This window comes from Geotrypetes seraphini, chromosome 11 (assembly GCF_902459505.1).
Source record: "Geotrypetes seraphini chromosome 11, aGeoSer1.1, whole genome shotgun sequence".
NCBI lineage: Eukaryota > Metazoa > Chordata > Amphibia > Gymnophiona > Dermophiidae > Geotrypetes > Geotrypetes seraphini.
In genome coordinates this window covers 102,397,642-102,418,972 of record NC_047094.1, presented here as the reverse complement: position 1 = coordinate 102,418,972, position 21,331 = coordinate 102,397,642, and the positions used below count along the sequence as shown (strand labels likewise).

Below are 21,331 nucleotides of genomic sequence, written 5' to 3'. Positions count from 1 at the left end.
AACTATAGCTCATGTGAAGAGCGGCGTGAGCTCCTGAAGTTTAGAAGGGGCGCCTTTGAAAAAAAAAAAAAAAAAAGAATTATTTATTAAAAATAAAACAAAAAACAAGCTTTTTATTGACTGAAAGCACCAACAGCAAAAAAATAGAGGGGCGCTGCCAAACAATGACTGTACTTGGTGTGAATTGGCCTCAGTTTCCCTTTTCTCATTGTGAAGCTTTTCTGAGAGGTCCACCTTCTCCAAAGCTAGACTTTTTTTCACTCTTTTCTAACCCCCCCTCCCAAAGCACATCACAAAAAGCAATTTGTTTCCTCTCGGATTTCTAAATGTTGGCATGTTTCTGTCCTACTCTAGTGAATAATTTACAGCATTCGACCAAACAAGCCATGTTCCAACGTGTAATATCATCTTAAAATATAGATCTAACTTTCCATAGAAGCTGTCTTGTAGCTGGTTACACAGAACATGTAGCATTCACTGAGGACCTTTTCCTTTCACTTTTAGCGTTCTGAGGAAATGTTTCTTCTTTTTGCTTTAAGGTGTTTTGGTTGATGCTGCTGGTGAGTGTTTCTTCAACAGATTGATCAATACCTTTGGCTCCCAGCCCTTGTGCATTTTTGGCTAAAAAAAAGATTGCACGTCATCTGCCCCTGGAATTGGGCACAAAAATAACCAACCAAGAAGGCTAAAAGCATCTCGAACGTAATTATTTCTGATGGCATGTTGTGCATCAAATTTACTAATAACTGCCTGAAGACTCCTCGTCGGGCCTTTCTGAATGAGCTCGCTATAGTTTGAGCACTTGTTAGTGTTCATGCAGCCTTAAACTGTACTCTTGTTTCCTCAGTACAAAAGTTATCTTGTGAGATGTATTTCTTTGAGTTTGTGTCTGTGGCCTGTTATTTGGTAATCTAGGAAGATCATCCTTGGATGGGCCATTTGACCTTTATCTATCTTCATGTTTGTTTCTATCCTAGTTTCTGGTGTAAGAGTAAGTTGTCTTAGATAGGTGGCGCTATTGCTTGACTTGATTAAATACGGCTTCTCTTCCTTTGCAGGTGACAATGGTCGACAGGGCAGCAGCAGAACGAGCCTGCAAAGACCCTAATCCGATCATTGATGGTAGAAAGGCAAATGTGAACCTGGCTTATCTGGGCGCTAAACCAAGAAATATTCAAAGCGGTGAGGCACGAGGAGGTGTAATTTTTTTATTTATAGTACCTTTTTGTGAAATGTATTCAGGTCAAGGTCTCTGATATACTTTTTTTTTTTGGGGGGGGGGAGCTAAAATGAATCTCTTTCCACAAATTACCTCTCCTGTGAATGACAGTTAAAAAATAAGATCATTGTGGAAACAGCTTAAAATAAGCTAAACCATGCTGGGTCAAAGCAAGGTCCATCAAGCCCAGAATCTTGTCTTCTATAGCCACGCCAGGTTCCAAGTACCAAGCTTGACAAGGTATGGGGGTGAGGATGATGGGATGGGTGGGTTGTGTCAATGACTGTAATCAAAACTGTTCCCCCCCCCCCCCTGGGTGAAAAATGATAACCTATGGAGAGTCCACCCAGGCCGTGACCCTAGATACAGTATACTGACCCTTTTGGGGGGATATGCTCCACAGTTTGGGAAATTGTTTCCTAGCTAATGACAGACAGTAGTAAATTTATTGCTAAAGTTTACTGGCTTGTTTTATCTACAATAAATGCCTAATTGAGGAGAATTTTTTTCTTCCAACTAGAATAACACTCCTTAAATTAAAAGCTGTAATTCAAAGATAAAAGATTTGGTAATCACTTGCTATTGGCTTCAAAAAGCTAGCATAAGTTATCTTTGCTTTCCCTTGGAAGGGGGAGCTACTGCCTTAAATAGGCATTTCTCTACCATACTATGATATCCAAACAAAAGTTGGGGAGAATCCATGACTATTTCTCTTTGAATTGTCATCCAAATAAAGGATTTTGATGTCTTGGGGGCATTTAGTATCCTCGGTATGCTTTTTTCTTTCTACCAGATTATGTAGAAAGTTTACCATACAAAACATCTGAGTCATAAGCTGGGTAACATGCATTCTAAATAAGTTAATGCTGTGTCATATTTTAGAAATTGCTTGCTTACCACTGACTCAGCAAACTTCTTTGATAACTGCTGCCGATAAATTTGTTTCCATATTAAATTGGTACTGAAAAATCTGTCCAACAGTTCTAGGTGGAAGAAATTTATCAAATGCAACTTGATGTTTTGTGAAATAGATTACTTTAAAAAAAAAGAAAAAAAGTAGCATTTATAGTAAACTAAAAAAAATAAAATTTATTGTAGGCTTAATAAAAAAAAAAATAGATTTATACTTTTGTAAGATGAACCTTGTCTCACGTCAACAGGCAGAGGATTTCAAACCACTAAACTGTTACAAAAACTAATTCATCCTAACGGTCTCTTTACAATCTACTGTAAGAACTAAAGTTTGCTTGGCACATCTTAAAGTTACTGTAGGGTGTGTTGAGGTATCCTGCAGAAATGGTTTACATTAATTTATTCAGGTACTCAAGCATTTTTTCCTGTCTGTCCCGGTGAGCTCACAAATCTAATTTTCTGGGGATGGAGAGTGGATGTGACTGCAAATTAGTTAGCATGTGGGGCATTGCTATGTGCTAACTGGTTAGTGTATGAGCCCTTACCTACAAAATGGGTGGCAGTAAGGACTCATGCATGATAACTTTAATGGCCATGAGCTAATTGTGGGATTAGCATAGTACCGTCAATTCTAGCAATCGGGAAATTTCTGACCGCATCAAAGACCATAAGAGCTGCCATACTGGGTCAGACCGAAGTTCCATCAAGCCCAGTATCCTGTTTTCCAATAGTGGCCAAACCAGGTCACAAGTTCCTGGCCTAGGCATGCTGGAAAGGGCACACTTTTTTGCTTTAGTAAGAGCCCTCTGGTTTTCCTACAGGCACTAAGGCTGTGAAGCGCAAACTGTGCCGCCAGAGATTGAGTCACTTCTGGCGTCTGTGCCTCTCCTCTCCTGCTTGAACCACATCTTGTTTTCCCCGAGAGAGCTGTATCTGGAGGGCCTCTGAATATGCTCGGATGTCGACATGTCGTGTGCAGCGTCACTGCATCAATGTCTGTATATACTCGGGGGAGGGGGGGAACTCCAGATATGGGCCCAAGCTCAGTGAAAACAAGATGCAGTTCGGGTGGGGTTGTGGGTGTGCCACAAACATTTTGCTCTGTTAGTGCAATATCCCACAAGCTGCTTTTTGCTCTAGCACATTGAGGACAAATCTATAGAGTACCAGTTTTGTAATAGCTTCTAGGTATGCCCAAGCCGTTATAGAATTCTAGAATAAAGCTGCTGTGTTGCGCCAAACTTGATGTGTCAATGTATATCCAAGTTTGTGTGCCTAAGTGCAGCATATGCAATTGATAGTATTCTTATAAGCTGCATGTGTCATTTAAAGTACTCGTGCTCCACCCATATACCTTCTTGGCAATTGCGTGCTAAAGAACTTAAAAGCTTCAGTTGGGCTCCCAAGATTTCTGCAATGAATATGCATGAGATTGATTTGCATGTATTGCTTCCATTCTGTATGTATCTCTATGCATAATTGTTGTCTTGGAAACTTAACTGGGTTGCCCACCCCTCACAGAACTTACATGCATAACTTTGAATTATTGGCACAAGTGACACAACTTGTAGAATTGTCTTTTAATGTTCAGTAAGCCCTGATTTTTGAGAGATGAGATTGTATAGGACAGGGGTAGTTAAGTCTGGTCCTTGAGAGCCACAGGCAGGACATGTTTTCAGGATATCCACAAATATGCATGAGATGGATTTGCATCTCAAGGGGGCAGTGCATGCAAATCCATCTTGTACATATTCATTGTGGATATCCTGAAAACCTGACCTGCCTGTGGCTCTCGAGGACCGGAATAACCTATTCCTGCTATAGGGGATAAGGTGGAAATAGAGCCTCTAAGCAGGTCATTTAGACTTTCAGTCCCTAATATGCATCTTGGACGGCTCTAAATAGCAGTATACAAGTGCTGCCCTTACCAGTTTAGGCTTTGCCTGCATTATTTGACAGTGTGGCATTTCAATCTGATCTGTTTTTTCTAGGTTTTACCATAGGTGTCCAGCCAATACATCCCGCATTTATTCAGAGATCTTATGGGTAAGTTCTTAAAAGGTTTTGTCTTGGATCTTATTTTTAAGAGGATAAATGTGCTAACTTGTCTATAGCTAAACACGCCATACCATGAGTTTTGTCCAATCTATTTTCCTTTACATCATAAAGAATGCAAAATAGTTCAGTAAGCCAAGACATGCACTGCATTTTTTTTTTGTATACAAGGTTAATGGTGTTTCAGGCGCATATAATCTGAGCTGATTGTGTTTCTCTTGGTATTCACCATGTTAGTTCTCATACTTGCAAAGTAACATTAGGTTGGAAAGATTTTTGGACAGATGTTCTGCTGACCTCGGAAGAGTCTCTACAAAAGTGGGTTATTGTGTGTCTGTTTCAATGCCTTATCCCATCCCCTTGCAGTCCGAAGGTTCTTTTATGTAATCTAAAGAGATCTGGCAGCTGCTGTGGAAAAGACAAATGTTGCTAGAGAACAATGGAGAATGTCATACTGCCTGCATTTTAACTATTAATGATTCATGTATGTCTTTACTTCATTCCAGAAGGAGAATATTACTACTTTGTAAAACTTAAAACCTGCCCCTCCACACCCCATTTATATATATATATATATATATATATATATATATATATATATATATATATATATATATATATATATATATATATATATATATATATATATTTTTTAGAAGTTTGTATTTTTTACTTTTGCTTTTGAGACATTAATTAATTTAGTTCATTGTGTGTTGTAATATCCCCCATTCTTTGCCTGCCATCAGTCGTGATTCTGAATAAATTGAGATGTGTAGATGTACTTGTTCTGGAGGCTGCATCTTCAAAAAGATATAAAAAGGATGGAGCCGGTCCAGAGGAAGGCTACTAAAATGGTGCATGGCCTTCGTTTAAGGCGTATGGGGACAGATTTAAGATCTCAATCTGTATACTTTGGAGGAAAGGTGGGGAGAGGGGAGATTTGATAGACAATTTAAATACCTATGTGATGTAAGCATGAGTTGAGTCTCATTTGAAAGGAAGCTCTGGATGAAAGGCATAGAATGAAGTTAAGAGGTGTAATCTAAGGAAGTATCTAAGGAAATAACTAAGAGTAATCTAAGGAAATAACTATTCTACAGAAAGGGTAGTAGATGCATGGAACAGTCTCCCAGAAGAGGTGGTAGAGACAAGACTGTCTGAATTCAAGAAAGCCTGGGATAGGCACATGGGATCTCTTAGAGAGAGGAAGAGATAATGGTTACTGTGGATGGGCCATTTGGGCTTTATCTGCCGTCATGTTTGTTTCTCATAAGGTGGCAGTGTTAATGTTATAGTGTTTCTTGGGGGGGGTGTTTTTTTTTATTTTTTATGTTTTTTTGCTCTAACATTTCACTGCACTGTTGCTTTTGGAAACTATTTGTTTTGAGGGTGTTGCACAAGATTTTGAATTTTTATTTTATTTTTTTTTTGTTAACTGGTAAATGTATTGCAGCCAGTACACAAGATATTCTGAGTACAGCATATAACTACAGCTTGCATTCATTCTTGCATGAACCAATAAACATGGGGTGGTGGAAAGAATTAAAAGCGTTGCTCTAAGGCAGTCTCGCAAACTTTGTGGTGATTGTGTCCTAAATGGTTTCTTGGACGATCAAAAAGCCTGATCGTCCAAGTACCCATAACCAAAGCTGGTTTTTAGACGTATCTAAAAACAGCTTAGGCCTTTCCCCTGCCTTTAGATGCACAGAGAGAAAAGAGGTGTGTTTAGAGGAGGGGATAGAGTGGGCGGGAGGTGGGCCAACCTACACCTAGGCGTACAACAGGTATAACCAAAACATTTACAGGTTGCCTAGTCGGCACTTAGACCTTTTTGACTTATACGTAGTCAAACCAGGTCTAAGTGCCGAAAAAGGGGCCGCTGAGCTGATGGCCACTGGCGCCATCAGTTCAGCAGCCCGGCAACCTACCCACTGCAACCATCACAGCAGGAGAGATGCCTCATCTCCCCTGCCGCAATCCATCACCCCCCCCCCTCAATTCACATCGGGCCCAAGCTCTCCTGGCCCGTGGCGACCCCCGACTCGAGTGGGCCAGGAGAGAGCCCAAGCTACCCTTGCCCCGGCGACACCCCCCCCCCCCCCCCCCTGAGTACAATCGGGCCAGGAGGGAGCCCAAGCCCCCCCTGGCCCCGGCAACCCCCCACCCCCCACTACAATATGGGCAGGAGGGATCCCAGGCCCTCCTGCCCTCGACACAACCCCCTTCCCCCCCATCGATCACCCCCCCCTATTCTGATTGGCCCGCCGCCTTAGGCCCCACCTGTGAGCAGGGCTTTGGGACTGCTGGCCAATCCAGCCCCATTCTGGAGTCGGCTGCCGGACGGGCGGGTTTGGCACCCGTCTGTCCGGCCAATTTTGAAAAGGGGGCTGGGGGGGGGCGATCGGGGGTTGGGGGGAGGGGGGTTGCGTTGAGGGCAGGAGGGCCTGGGATCCCTCCTGCCTGTATTGTAGTGGGGGGTGAGGGGTTGCCGGGGCCAGAGGGGCTTGGGCTCCCTCCTGGCCCATTCCAGTAGGGGGGGTCGTCGGGGCCAGGGGGCTTGGGCTCTCTCCTGGCTCATTCCAGTAGCGGGGGGGGGGGGGGGTCGTCGGGGCCAGGGGGGTTTGGGCTTCCTCTTGCCCCGATGTTGTCGGGGGGGAGGGAGTTGGCGGTTCGACATGGCAGGAGGGCTTGGGCACCCTCATGCCTCGATCGGAGGGGGGGGGGAATTCTGTAACCGGTGTTTTTACAGACACCAGTTACAGAATCCAGCTTTTAGGCGAAGGCCTGGCTCCTCCTTCGCCTAAAAGCCCTTCTGTTGGACGTTTGGGGCTTAGGCGGTTTTTTGTTTCATTATGGCTAAAAAGTGTAGACGTCATGTGGGTGTACTTTTAGATGAAGTGGTGATTAGGCGTTTAGGCAGAGGAAGGCCATAATCAAAACAAGGACGTTTGGTTTGGTTATGGACACTTTCCCTGCTTCTACTTTGAACGTTTAAGGACTTAGGCCAAAAAGGGACTTAGATGGTTTTTTTGATTATGCCCCTCCATGTATTTAACAAATTTTTTAAAAATTTATCTCACCATCACTACAGCTTTAAGATGAGGCACAGCGAACAGTCACAATAGTATTAAGTAATGTGAAAGCATGCTATTTTTGAAACTTGAAAATTGACAACTCTATTAGAACATCCTTATTTACTGAGGAGTAAACTACAAGAATGAGAGGCCAATCGGAAAAATTAAGAGGGGACAGATTCAGAACCAGTGCTAGGAAGTTCTTCTTCACCCAAAGGGTGGTGGACACCTGGAATGTGCTTCAGAGGGCGTGATAGGACAGAGTACAGTATTGGGGTTCAAGAAGGGATTGGACAATTTCCTGAAGGAAAAGGTATGGATAGAGGATCACTATACAGATCCTGGACCTGATGAGCCGCCGCATGAGTGGACTGCTGGGCATGACGGATCTCTGGCCTGACCCAGCAGAGGCACTGCTTATGTTCTTATGATAGTGCAATATTACATCCTCCCTTTCTCTCATCTAATGTCAGCAGAAAAAAGGAAAGGTGGAAGGTGACATATTAGTTGCATTATAACTAGCTAGATTTGAGCCCAAGATCCAGAGATAGCTCTTGGTGTAGAATTGCATCTTATCCAGGCCCAAATCAGCAATTACAAGGTCATGACTGGGGACCCATTCATTGATTGGTTGGTAAACTCTGGTCAGGTCTGAGGTCAATAAGAGTGGTGCTGTCAAGGGATGGGATATAATGGAGGGAGAAGGAATGGGATAAAAATTAATAGGGTGAAGTGTTTTTTTTAAATATATAATCTAATAGGCCTTCAAAGTCAGACCAGGCAACAAGGCTGAGTGCCTAGTGCTGAGTTGCATAGCACCTCTGAATTGTTTTGCTTGTTCAGTATCTTGTCCCACTGCATGAATGGAATTGTAGTTTTAACGTCCTGCTGACACACCCAAGATTACAAAATATAGATTAGTGCGTCCTCGCTCATTGATAACTACATTTTAACAACTCTTTAAAACCTAGATCTGTTATACAGTGGTGCCTCGCATAACTAACGCCTCGCACAGCGAACGCTGCGCACAACGAACTTCATGTCTTGCTTCTTACAACGAACTTCGTTTCACACAACGAAGTCGCCCGAGCTGCATCCTTCCGCGCAGGCACTGCGCTTAACTGCCCTCTCTCCGCCTGGCTCCCTGTGCAGTGGTGGACCGTCGGCTCGCAGGGGCCCGGCGCCTACTGCTGATGGCGTTGGGGGGGGCGGAGCTACTCTCGCCGCTTCCCAATGAAGGGAAGGGTGAGCGCTCAGAAGAAGAAATGTTTTATGTAAAAGCAGCACAAACTCGGGGGAAAACGGCAAATGCTGGGACTGAGCTGCCCCACCAGTAGAGCAGAGAACTGCCTTGCAGAAACAACTGCCCTCTGACCGGCCTTTATCGCTGAAACAAGCACTGGCGCTACAGCCGACACCCCGCCGAGAAGAGAAAGTGATGTCGCAGGGAAAGAAGCACGGTATCAAGCAGCTGTGGGTCCTGCACCGCCTATGTGGCTGCATCCACTGAGAGAGCCAGCGAAACTGAATGCACATCATTCGGGCGGGAAAATGCCAACTCAACCGGCGCCATTACTACATCTTCCCCCGAAGCGTCCACATACCCTGCAGCGCATAACCCTGATGGTGTTTGCCGCTTCCCACACCGGAAACAACTTTTAACCACCTCTGCTGCCATGTTACTGCACCGAAAAAGAGAAAAAACTAACACCACAGAACATGAAAACCACCGGGCCAACCAAAAATAAGCCAAGAAAAAAAAAAATGAACAGTTAAGTCCCAGTTTTTGCCGCTGAGACTCTGCCCTCTCTCACTGTAAAATTAGACTCTACTTAGTCTGTCTTTAAATTTAAAAAATGTGTGTTTTAAAAAACAATTATGTTTTTAGATGTATCTAAATAAAAATAATAACAAATTTATCTTTTTTTATGTCATCTTAGCATATTTTATGCTACAGAACGAATTATTTTTTTTAACATGTATTGTTATGGGAAAACGCGTTTCACATAACGAACTTTTCGCATAACAAACTTGCTCCTGGAACCAATTAAGTTCGTTGTGTGAGGCACCACTGTAACTTTGAAATTTTTCTCTAAGTTAAATTAACTTGGCCATTTTTTCCCCTAACTCTAGCAGGAGGCTGCTATTCAGTCTCCCACCTAAAGGATGTCATCTCAAAACAGATAATGGAACATATTCCAATAGGCATCGGCTATCTCTGGATGCACCAACCTCAGAAACCTAGTTAATAGCTCCTAAGAGCCAGGGTTGCAAACTAGTGAATTACTGTTTATACTCAAATATAAACTGGGATTTTTGGGCCATTCAGAAAGCCGTTCAGTGCCAAAGTGCGCTCCTACTCGATACCGCTCAGCTGCTGAAGCCAGAACTCACAGCAGCGATTGATCAACTGGGTTAGCAGTGGGGCAGGGGTGTGGAAAGCTAGCTCCTGTCCGCTACACCTCTGGACCACCAGGGATTCCAGCGGCAGAGGAGGTATGATAGGGACAGGGGTTACAGGGTGGCGAGGGACGAAGGGAAAGAGGCTGGGTGCTGATCCTGGCAGGGCACTTGAATATTAAGCTGCCCAACTTATGTTAAGTCAACCATTTTTCCCTCCTTTTTGGGGGGAAAAATGGGGATCTCAACTTTGTATTCGGGTTAACTTATATTCGAGTATATACAGTACATATCACTGGGTGCAAGCATCAATACACTTCAGTTTCTTAATGCATTCTCTTCCTAGGAATTAGGAAGTGGATCTGGCAGAAACAGCTAGTACTGGGCTTCTGCCACACATTGTGCCAGGCCTTATTTCCTGGCCAAATAACAGGTATTCTCTGGGGCAGCAAAATGTTTTTGAGTCAGCTGCCTATTAGACACAACTGCCCAAAGGAAAGCAAATTTTTTTGTTTAGGGTTTAGTTATAATGAAACAAACCTACCACTTGCACTGGATTTTTTTTTTTTTTTGCTTTGTGCAAAGCAATATTTGACTGGAATGTGCACGTAATGCAAAGGCTGGGGGGTGCTGTAAGACTTTATAAAAGTCTGCAGCTTAAGAAAAAGCAACTCCCTTTTGTTTTGTTAGCAGATTTAATTCACCCTTTCATCAGTCCAAAATACAGATTAATAGTTTTATTTTAAGTTGTTGGGTGCAATAAAGGAATTGAAAGCACAGTGGGTAAATGAGCTTTCAAGACACCATGGATACCTTGTCATATTTGAAAAGAACCCAGGGCAGACTATCCATTAAGCGCAGTGTCTGGGATCCACAAACATTTTCTTTGTTTAAATTGGAGAATAAAAATGGAAAGTTATTTTTGTGCCTTGTCTATTGCCCTTAAATATATATGAATAAGAGTTTACATTTATTAGCTCTTTTGCACATACTGTATGCAGCAGAAGACAAGAAGGCTGAGTATTGCCAGGGCTTGAACATAAGGTCTGAGGAGATGCAGTTAGCTGTCTCGCCTGCCTAGTTCCTTTTACTAATGTGAGCATAAAAGGATTTGCAGAGCATTGGGTTTTTTTCTGCCTTCCAGCAAGAGCTTGGGTAGATTTGAGCAAAGAGGAAGAATAAACTGCTGGACTGATGCATGTACCCCCCCCCCCCCCAAATGTCCCCGACACTCCCTGACTAATTGTCATTTTTTCCAGGTACTTTAGTTAGATTGTGAGCCTTCGGGACAGTAAGGGAATTTCTAAGTACCTATCTTAATTATAATTTTAATGCACCCTAATGTATAGTTTCTGTAAACCGCTTAGAACCTAACGGAATTAGCGGTATATAAGAAATAAATTACATTACTCCAGCAAGTGTCTACATCACCTAAACTGAACATTGATGTTCACCTGCGCTCACATTGATGTATTTGTATGCACACACAAGCTGAGAGCAGATGCCATCGGTACAGAGGTGTTTTTTTGTTGGTTTTTTTTTGGGGGGGGGGATTTTCTTCCATGTGCAAGGCAGTTTCCATAGCCAGAAATGCATATGTACATCCATTCAGTGTGCTCATAAGTTAGGAGGTTTTTTGTCAATTTGCATAGCATTGGGGAGCAACAGTTTGTGCTTAGCTTTAGAAAGGTTCTAACACAAGGGTAATTGTATCGGCCCCTGAATTTGCTGCTCAGTAAAATCTCTGCTATCCTTCACAGATGTTTTGTTTGGTTTTCTGTGTTAATACAGAACCTAGCCTTCCTCTCATTTGGGTGAAATACAAGGCAAGCATTCAGCTTTCTATTTACCTCCCCTTTTTCTGAAATTCTTCCTCCATCGTACACTTTTTTTTAATCAATCTTTGCTATATTGATTCATGCTTTTACATCTTATCTGTGTGATTACTTGCAAGGTGATATGATGAATATTCATATAGCTTTGTCGTACCATCTCCCTCCCCTTTGAGACCCTTACAAATGGTATTTGCTATAGGGGAAGAGCGCTTTTTTTTTGGGGGGGGGTATTTGGACAGGTAGGGGATGGGGAAATCTTTAAGGCCCATATAAGAGTTAAGTAAACTAAATATTAAAGTACTTTTGACCCCCCCCCCCCCCTTAGTATTCATAGAATGGGTGGCATATCTTGCATCATTTGATCAGTGCTTATATAGGCTTCTCTGTTCCATTCAGAGCCCCCCTTTCCATTCTAATAAACATATTCATGAAAGGTTTTAACTTCTGTATAACAGGGAACTGGGTAAGGAATTGCAATTGGGAACGAGCAGGAGCTGATTGAAAAGGAAGTAAACTGGATGGATATGTGCTACTCCTGTCAAGAGTACATCCAGTGCCAGGCAGACTTAGTCTGTGCTTTGAAAAGGACATGGACAGATCAAGAAAGCTTTATATTGCATCATAAGTCATTGTATATGTTGGGCATCCTGGATGAGACTGTGCAGGTCTTTATCTGCTATCATTTTACTATGTTCATGAGAGATTGGAGCTGAAAGAGGGTAGGGTGGGGGGAGAAACTTTAAGGCAGTGTCACAAATTTGTGCGCATCCTGAGATTTCAGGTCCTCCGTGATGCACTGGGGAGGAGGAGAGGAGCCAGGTGATTGCCTACAGCAGTGGTAGGCAATTCCAGTCTTCGAGAGCTGGAGCTAGGTCAGGTTTTCAGGATAGCCACAATAAATATGCATGGGATAGATTTGCATCTCAAGGAGGCAGTGCATGCAAATCCATCTCATACATATTCATTGTGGATATCCTGAAAACCTGACCTGGCTCCGGCTCTCGAGGACCGGAATTGCTTACCCCTGGCCTACAGGACATGCCTCTCACTGCAAAATCAGCCGACACCTCTTCTCTCTAGCACTTTTCCTTGCTAAAATCTCCCCCCCCCCCCCCCCCAGCCAGCGCAGGGCCCTTTTGAAGGGCCTTTACGCATATGTGGACATCAGTATGGTGATGTCACACGCGTGCACGATGTCATCACGACATTGTGCACTTCAGGTATCTTGAGACGCAGGCACTAGGTTTAGTGTGCCGAGACACTGCTTTAAGGCCACCGGTTTGTTTTCTTTCCTGTTCAGGGAGGAGAACTTATTTTTTTTATTTTTGGTGGGGGGAGACTTTGGTTCATCTACATATGCTAGTCATGGAGACTTAGTCACCTGTTTGACTGGCTGAGGTAACTCCTTTTTTTTTTTTTTTTTTTAATAAACCATGCAGTGGCATGCTATATTGGACATAAGAGGCTTAGGCCCTTAAATCTGAAATATAGAGATGCAGGACAGGAAAATGGAATAGTCTGACACTGTTTTTTGCCTGTTGGTGGTATACCATACAGTAAAGGCTTTATGGACTCTAGTTTCAAGAGCAGCCTGTCTGATTAGAGAAACAAGAGTAGCTCAGGAGAGGGACATGTTGGCGAGCAGGGAAGCCAAATAACCCCAAGGTTGTCCCTGTGCTGATGGGGGGGGGGGATGCCAGATAGTTCCAAAATGAAGACATAACTTTTTAGAGGAAACATCAAAATAAGTATACAAGGGGAAAACCAGTGACATTGAAAAGAGCAAAACAAGTTTTTAAGTTCTAAGCAGGCTCCTTTAATAGAATTCCACTTTTGGGGTCTAGTAGGACCTAAGCCCCCTTTTTTTTCAGTTCCTGATGGGTACACTAGGTTTCTAGATCAGTGTTCTTCAACCTTTATACACCTATGGACCGGTAGAAATAAAAGAATTATTATGTGGACAGGCATCAGTCCGCAGACCGGCGGTTGAAGAACACTGGGCCAGACCCCGCCCATCTCCACCCCAGACTCCACCTCCATAATAGTACTAATTGTAACACTATTTTTTCCATTCATTTTTCATAGATACACACAATATAATCTTATTAACAACACATAATGGTTAATCACAAAATTAAACTACACAAAGCACACTTGACAGCAGATGTAAATTCTCAAAATTGACATTTCAATCACTAAATTCAAAAATAATCATTCCCCCCCTACCTTTGTTGTCTCCCTCCCTCCATGCTTTGCCTTACCTTCTGGCCTACTCATGCCTGGCCATTTTATGCGCCCCCGGTGTTATCTTCAGGCCGGCTCCCTCTTCTTCACTGATGCAGTGCACAAAGCTGTGGGCAGTGAATCCTTGTGCGTCCCACACCTCATCTGGAAGCCAAGGCTTCCGGTCCAGGCGCAGGACATGTGTAGGAGCCACTGCCCGTGGCTTTGTGCACTTAATCAGTGAGGAAGAGGGAGCTGGCTCGAAGATAACTGCATCGATCACACCATGGACTTGCGGTTGAAGAACACTGTTTTGGGCCTGATGCACGTGCTGGCCCTGTGTACCGGCAGGAAATTTCCGTGGACCAGCACTGGTCCATGGACCGGTGGTTGAACACTGCTCTAGATGACGTGTGTCAAACACGAGGCTTTGGGGCTATTTCGGCCCACTTGGCTTTATGCGGCCCACGGTTCAGGGGAGTAAACAGGGCTTCATGATGTCACCTTGCTCTCTGTTTTGGGCCCTCATCTGACTGCAACAATAGCACTCATGGGCCACAGTGATCACCAGCTTGTACGCGTCAGCAACACAACAGAAACTATCCCAGTGACGTACCCTATTGCCGGCCAGTAATTTACACCACCGGTGTGATTTGTCAACTTGCGCATGCTGGCAGCGCAGCAGACATGAATTTAACTGTGCCGGCCCCAGCTGGGAAGCATCGCTGGGGCTGGCACAGTTAAATTCATGCCATGTGTAAATTACTGGCCGGCTCTGCTGAAGAGAGGAGGAAGCCAGACCATAAAGAGAAAATTGAGGCAGCACTGATAACTGTAGGCTTGTCCTCTTGATTTCCATCTCCACCTCCTCTCCTGACTTCCTCCTCCAGCTTCACCTCCCTACTGGTCTGGCCCAGCAGTACAATGTGCGCAGGGGTGGGGAGCTTGAATACCTCTCCTGCCTCCAGTAATATTCTGCACAGCTGCAGTGGTGAGGGAGGGCGATGACAAAGGTAGGGGGAATGATTTTATTTTCAATTTAGTGTTTGAATTGTCAATTTTGAGAATTTTAATCTATCTTTTGCACTGCTCAGGAAAAAATACGTTTTGTTTATTTTTCTCTGGGGTTGTACTGCATGCAGAGTCTTGAATCTTAGGGTTTCTTTTTCATATATTAGTACTTTTAGTTTTTGGCCCTTTATTTGCATAGAGGTTATCTATGTTCTGGTAGGAATGAATGTTGAGAAGCATACAATGTAGTTTAATTATTTCGTCCCCTTAGTGTGATTGAGTTTGACAGCCCTGCTCTAGATGAAACTGTTCCTGTGGGTATATTTGCAGGATTCAACATGGTGAATAACACTACTGTCTCTGGTTTCATGCTTTTCAGTAATAGCTCAAATGAATTACAAAATTCATCTGTGCTAAGTATTTCCCTGTCCCTGGTTGCTTACAGGGTTAATGTGCTTTCCCAAGATGAGAAGTATCTGTAGGATTTAAACGTAGTTTAACTGGTTCTGTCTTGTGTAATAGGATTTCTTTTTTTTTTTTTTTTTTTCCCATATCTCCCCTCTTCTGTTTTCTTTTCTTTGGGTGCAAGAACAATCCCAAATTTTAGTGACTCCAACCTGTGCCAGGGTCCAAACTCTTAGTGTTTTCATTCCTATTCGGAATGAGTAATATCTGCATATTAAAGTTTGTAATTTACTCTGCTAATTGAGACACAAATGGTGTAAATTTTTTAAGACTGCATGGGAGTAGGTCAGTATCTTAATTGTTTAAATATCTTCAAATGTTGATTTTCTGTTGGCTTCAGCGGTAACACTTAGGCTCAAACCCTTTCATTGTACTAAGATTTAAACCCCCACCTCCTCAGTAAAGTTAGCCTTCAGTAAAGTTCAATGAACTAAATTTTCAGTTTGATAAAATTTCATAAACAAAAGCTTTATCAAGCAAAAGTTTTAAGTAGTTTTTCACACTTGATTCTTGCTGAGCTAATTGAGAATTTAGTTCATTTAATTTTACTGAAGGCTAATGAGGAGGTGGGGGTTTAAATCTTGCGAGAATTCACAAGAGCCTTTCAGAAAGCCACTTAGACTAAGACTGAAATTTTTTTTTTTTTAAAAAACCCATCGCCACTCGGTCCCACAAACCATCTGATCCCATCCGCACAAGCCTCAAATAGTTATGATTTTATATTGAACATATTTTATTAAAGTATAAAAAGAAACAATATTCTATACAATTGTAATTTTATAAATACAAATAATACAGGGCAAAGATCAACAAAACCCCTGTCTCCCCTCCCCTTCACATATATCCCCTCTACTATCAAGAAAACTGAATAAGCCAAATTATTACAGAATGCTACACAAATATGTAACAGAATACAACAGTCACACATGACAGGAATGGTGTTAAGGGAGTGGAACTAGGGCAACTCATCTGGTCAGAGAGAGTCCTAAGCCAGCTGGAAACTAAAGAAGCACTGCCTGGGCTTTGCACTCCCCAGTTATGTCTAGCAAGATACATATTTCAAATCTGATATTTGAATCACAAGATAGAAATAAAATTATTTTTTTTCTACCTTTTTGTCGTCTCTGGTTTCTGCTTTCATTGCCTTTTCACTCTTCCATCCAGCGTCTGCCCTAAGAACATAAGAATTGCCACTGCTGGGTCACACCAGTGGTCCATCATGCCCAGCAGTCCGCTCACGCGGCGGCCCTCTGGGCTAAGACCAGCACCCTAACTGAGACTAGCCCTGCCAGTGCACGTTATTGTTCAGCAGGAACTTGTCTAACTTTGTCTTGAATCCTTGGAGGATGTTTTCCCCTATAACAGCCTCTGGAAGAGCGTTCCAGCTTTCTACCACTCTCTGGGTGAAGAAGAACTTCCTTACGTTTGTACGGAATCTATCCCCTTTCAACTTTAGAGTGCCAGCAGCGTGTCAGATTTGAAGAGAAAATGGGACATTCACGTGGGATCTCTAAGGGAGTAAAGTCAGGGGGGTGGGTCATTAGAGTGGGCAGACTTGATGGACTATAGCCCTTTTCTGCCGTCATATTCTATGTTTCTATTCTCCCTACCTTGGAGAGGGTGACTAGTGTCTTTCTCTACTAAGTCTATTCCCTTCAGTATCTTGAATGTTTCGATCATGTCCCCTCTTAATCTCCTCTGTTCGAGAGAGAAGAGGCCCATTTTCTCTAATCTTTTGCTGTACGGCAGCTCCTCCAACCCCTTAACCATCTTATTCGCTCTTTTCTGGACCCTTTTGAGTAGTACAGTGACCAGTGCTGGACGCAGTACTCCAGGTGAGGGCGTACCATGGCCCGGTACAGCGGCATGATAACCTTCTCTGTCTCTTCAGTCCAGCATCTGCCCCTTCCATTCACTGTCTGTCTTTCCCTGCTATCTCTCCTCTTGCCCCCCCAAATTTGGTCTGGCATCCATCATCTTCCTTCTGTTCCCCTCATGGTCTGGCATCTCTGTTCTTTCCTCCCCCCTGTGGTTTTTAGCATCTCTCTCTTCTCATTTCCTTCACTCAGATCTGATATCTTTCTCTGCTCTCTTCCCTTTTCTTCTCTGGTCTTCCTTCTCTATTTCCTGCCTCCATCTAAATTAAATTCTTTCTTACTATTTAGTCCCTTTTCCCTCTTCACTGTGTCTACCCACAGCTTGTCACCCCTTTCCCTCACCCCTCCATTATCTTACTATTTTCTTCCCCCTTTATTTTATCTCCTCCTTCTATCCATAAGAACATAAGCATTGCCTCTGCCGGGTCAGACCAAGGGTCCATTGTGCCCAGCAGTCCGCTCCTGCGGCGGCCCCCCAGGTCCATGACCTGAAAGTGTTCCCTACCTAACCTAAAATATCCATACCCTATTCACTCAATGTCCTGTAAGGTAAACTTCTATCTGTACCCTGTAATCCCCTTCGCTTCCAGGAAGTCATCCAGTCCCTTTTTGAACCCCAGAATTGTACTCTGTCTTATCACCTCTCCTGGAAGCGCGTTCCAGGTGTCCACCACCCTCTGAGTGAAGAAGAACTTCCTTGCATTAGTTATGAATCTGTCTCCTCTCAGTTTTTCTGAATGACCTCTTGTTTTAGTTGTCCCTGCTAGTCTAAAGAATCTGTCCCTCTCCACATTCTCTATGCCTTTCATGATTTTATAAGTCTATCATGTCCCCTCTCAGTCTCCGCTTCTCCAGTATGTGTTCTTTCCCCACTTCCATTCAGCATCTGCTCTCCCCTCTCAACTGACATCCATCTGCCTTCTGCTCTCTCTCTCCCTTCTTCTCACTTCCATCATCTGTCTCCTCTCTCTCATCTCCTCCATTCCATCATCTGCCCCCCTGAGGGTGGCTCATGTCAGAGGGAAAGCTTTGGCTGCACAGAACCGTTTGCAAGGAACAGTGGAATTTACTTGATGTCGATGCTGGGGCCTGTTGCTGTTTGAAGAAAAAAGAAAAAAAGGTGGAAAAAAAGGACCTGCAAAGATGAGAGGAAGGGAAACATCCAGGACAGCTGCTCTTTGCCCTCTTTCAGTGGCCCAAGAGTCTTTAGGCAAGCGGCAGCTCTGTGTGCTTTTAACTTCGGCACAGAGCTGCCCCTAAGCGGTTTAGCGCGGTTTCATGAAGCAGCCTCGGGGCCTTTGCTAGGCCAGCCCACATTGCATCATCGAAGCAGGCCGGCCTAACAAAGGCCCCGAGGCTGCCTCATGAAACCGTGATAAACTACTGCTTAGGGGCAGCTATGTGCCGACGTTAAAAGCACACAGAGCTGCCGCTGCTGGTCTGGAGGTGCAGAGACAAGGCAGGAAGCATATGCGGCAGGAGTCCCGGCACAGCGACGGCAACGGGAAGTTGCAAGTCAGCTGACGCTGGCACCTTTCGTTGCGGCAGGGACCCGAATCCTTCGCAGACTGGCAAGATTTTTTTGCGGACCGACACCGGTCTGTGGACCGCCACTAAAGAATGATACATGATGGTTTCCCACAGTTAGGGCGCTGGCCTTTGACCAAAGGGTCACTGATTGAGCGGACTGCTGGGCACGCTGAACCACTGGTCTGACCCAACAGCGGCAATTATGTTCAGTTATCCCAGTGTCATTCTCTAAAAACATTAATTCAGTGGAGGACTCAAAAAAAAAAAAATGGGGTATTTTTCACAAACATGGGTGTGAATGAAAAGTGCATAGTTGTATTCCAGAGTGTATAAATGGTCAAATACTGAACAGTTTTGCTGCTTACCTCTGCAACTGAAGCATTGCCTGCTAAGGGGCCTTTTAATATTAAAGCATAGTCAAGGCTGGCATATGAAGCTTTAGTAAAAAGAGTTTTGATCTACATTTAACTTTCACTCAAGGTGACAAGCTATTCTTATTGACATTGTGCTATTTCTGTTATATACTCTTGGAAGCTTGAAAAAAGAAGCACAGTGGGCCTACAGGTTCCAAGCAATCTGACTTTGTTCAATTTATTGGACCCAACACATACCCACTTGTGTTTAGGGATCATACAATGAAAAAATGAAGGAATAATTGTTGAAATTAACAAAGTAATGCCAAATATAAATCGATCGGAACGCCAACCAGTGCAACTGCGTTGGCATGGTAGAAATGAAAAAAACATGCATGTGTTTGGCTTTAAAACCCTCAAGCCTTACCTGTTTATCATTTTGTCATTACTTCAACAATTATTCCTTCCTTGTTCTCATGCGATGAACCACTGATGCAGGCAGGTACGCCGTAATACTGCCCGTGTCGGGTTGGCCAATAAATTGAAGTCTAATTGTCCCTTGTGCTTCTTGTGCGATTCTTACTTTTGAATCCCTCTCTAGACTTTGTTGACATTTTAATTAAAGAAAACCTTTACATCAATTTAGAAGTATTCTCCACAATTGTAACAATGTGTTTCTTTTATAACGACTGGGGCTGGTGCCACTTTTTTTTTCCCCTCCCTATCTCTTCTAGTTAAATGCACTGGCTCATGCTGCCACTGATCTGGAGTGCCGTGGGCGAGAGGCACAGACAGCAAAGCACTTCTTGGCTCTTCAGCTGGCGGCAGCAGCTGCTCCCTTTTAGGTTTGACCATATTCACTGTGTGTTGTGGTCCCTACCAGTGATCTGCTGATGTATCTCATGCTGTGCGGTGCTCACAGGACAACTTCATTATGTGTGATATTGATGCCATTGATCATTGATTTTGACTTTTTTAATCACTATTTTAATAATTGATCACTTTCTGGTTTGGAGATGAAGTTTTCTTCTGGTTCACATTTGCTTTAATTCCTGTAGATTCATAAGAATTGCCGTGGCCCTCAGGTCAAAGACCAGTACCCTGAATAAATGTTAGAGCAGCTGAAAAACAAATTATCTTTTTTTGGGTGGTTTTCCCTTTGAACTGCAGTACAGAATGACACTAGGACAAATTTGTCCCTGTCCCTGCAGGAACACAGCTTCCCCATACCATCTCCATGAGTTGTCACTGTCCCTGTCTCTGCCTCATTCCTGTAAGCTCTCCTTAACTTCACAAGCCTCAAACACTTATGATTTTAAAGTGTTTGAGGCTTCTGCAGATGAGGACAGAGCTTGCAGGAATGGGACAGGAAAATAATTCACCAGGACTGGAAATGACTTCCCGCAGGGACGGGGACCAATTTGTCCCTGTATCATTCTCTGATCTGCATACAGACCATTAGTGGTTTGCAAACTAAAACATGGCTTCCAAATTCACAAAACTGTTTTAAAAAACAACAAAAAAACCCCAACACACTGTATGTTTTGTCCAATTGACAAATTTATCCATGCACTCAAGAACCTTGCATCTGAATAACAATCTGAAGCAACCAGCAGATAACTTCATGCTTTTGATATTTTGCTTTTTTTGTGTCTCTTGTTTGTGGGTTTTTGGTAATCAAAACTGACCTGACTTGATCTGAACTTGGTTCTTCAGTATTCTTATTTTTTGAACTATATAGAAACTAGCATGCTATATCCACTTCACTTATGCATGCATGTTCTTAGATTCTGCTGTGAAGTAAAGATCTTGATAGACTAAGGATGTGTTTTTTGGGTTTTTTTTAACTGTGCACTGCTAGAAGGTACTCAACAACCACAACTAAAATACACGGTGCCGCTTTCTACTTGACCTGAAATCTTTTGAGACGTTATACCATCATAGGGAAATTGGTTTTTTATTGAAATGCTATTCTGTTGTGATTACATAGGCCATGTGATCTTTATCTGCCTTCAAATTTTCTCTTTCTATCTAGTCTGCCCATCCATGCCATCGACATATTTTGGAGAACTGCCCCTGAAGAGTCGTAATTCATCCAGTGTTTAGTATATGTTCCCTGTTGGTTGGTATTTGAAAGGGTGGTTGATCATTGGAATGATCTTCCACTGCAAGTAATCGAGGCCAGCAGCGTGCCAGATTTTAAGAAAAAATGGGATAAGAATGTGGGATCTCTTTATGGAAGAAATTAGGGTGGGGTCATTAGAGTGGGCAGACTTGATGGGCCGTGGCCCTTTTCTGCCGTCATTTTCTATGTTTGTTTATTTGATCACTTTTCTGTATGCAATGATTAGCCGTGCATGCATCCTAATTAAGTAGC

General features: G+C 43.3%; 1 protein-coding gene across 1 annotated transcript in view; it reads left to right on the top strand.

Annotated features, from left to right (window-relative positions):
• The window catches only part of RBM38 (RNA binding motif protein 38), a 36,062-nt gene that overhangs the window by 912 nt on the left and 13,819 nt on the right, over nucleotides 1–21,331 (top strand). The window contains exons 2-3 of the mRNA XM_033914086.1: nucleotides 1,059–1,182; nucleotides 4,123–4,177. Of these exons, the coding sequence (XP_033769977.1) occupies nucleotides 1,059–1,182; nucleotides 4,123–4,177 (179 nt within the window). The remainder of the gene's footprint in view (nucleotides 1–1,058; nucleotides 1,183–4,122; nucleotides 4,178–21,331) is intronic.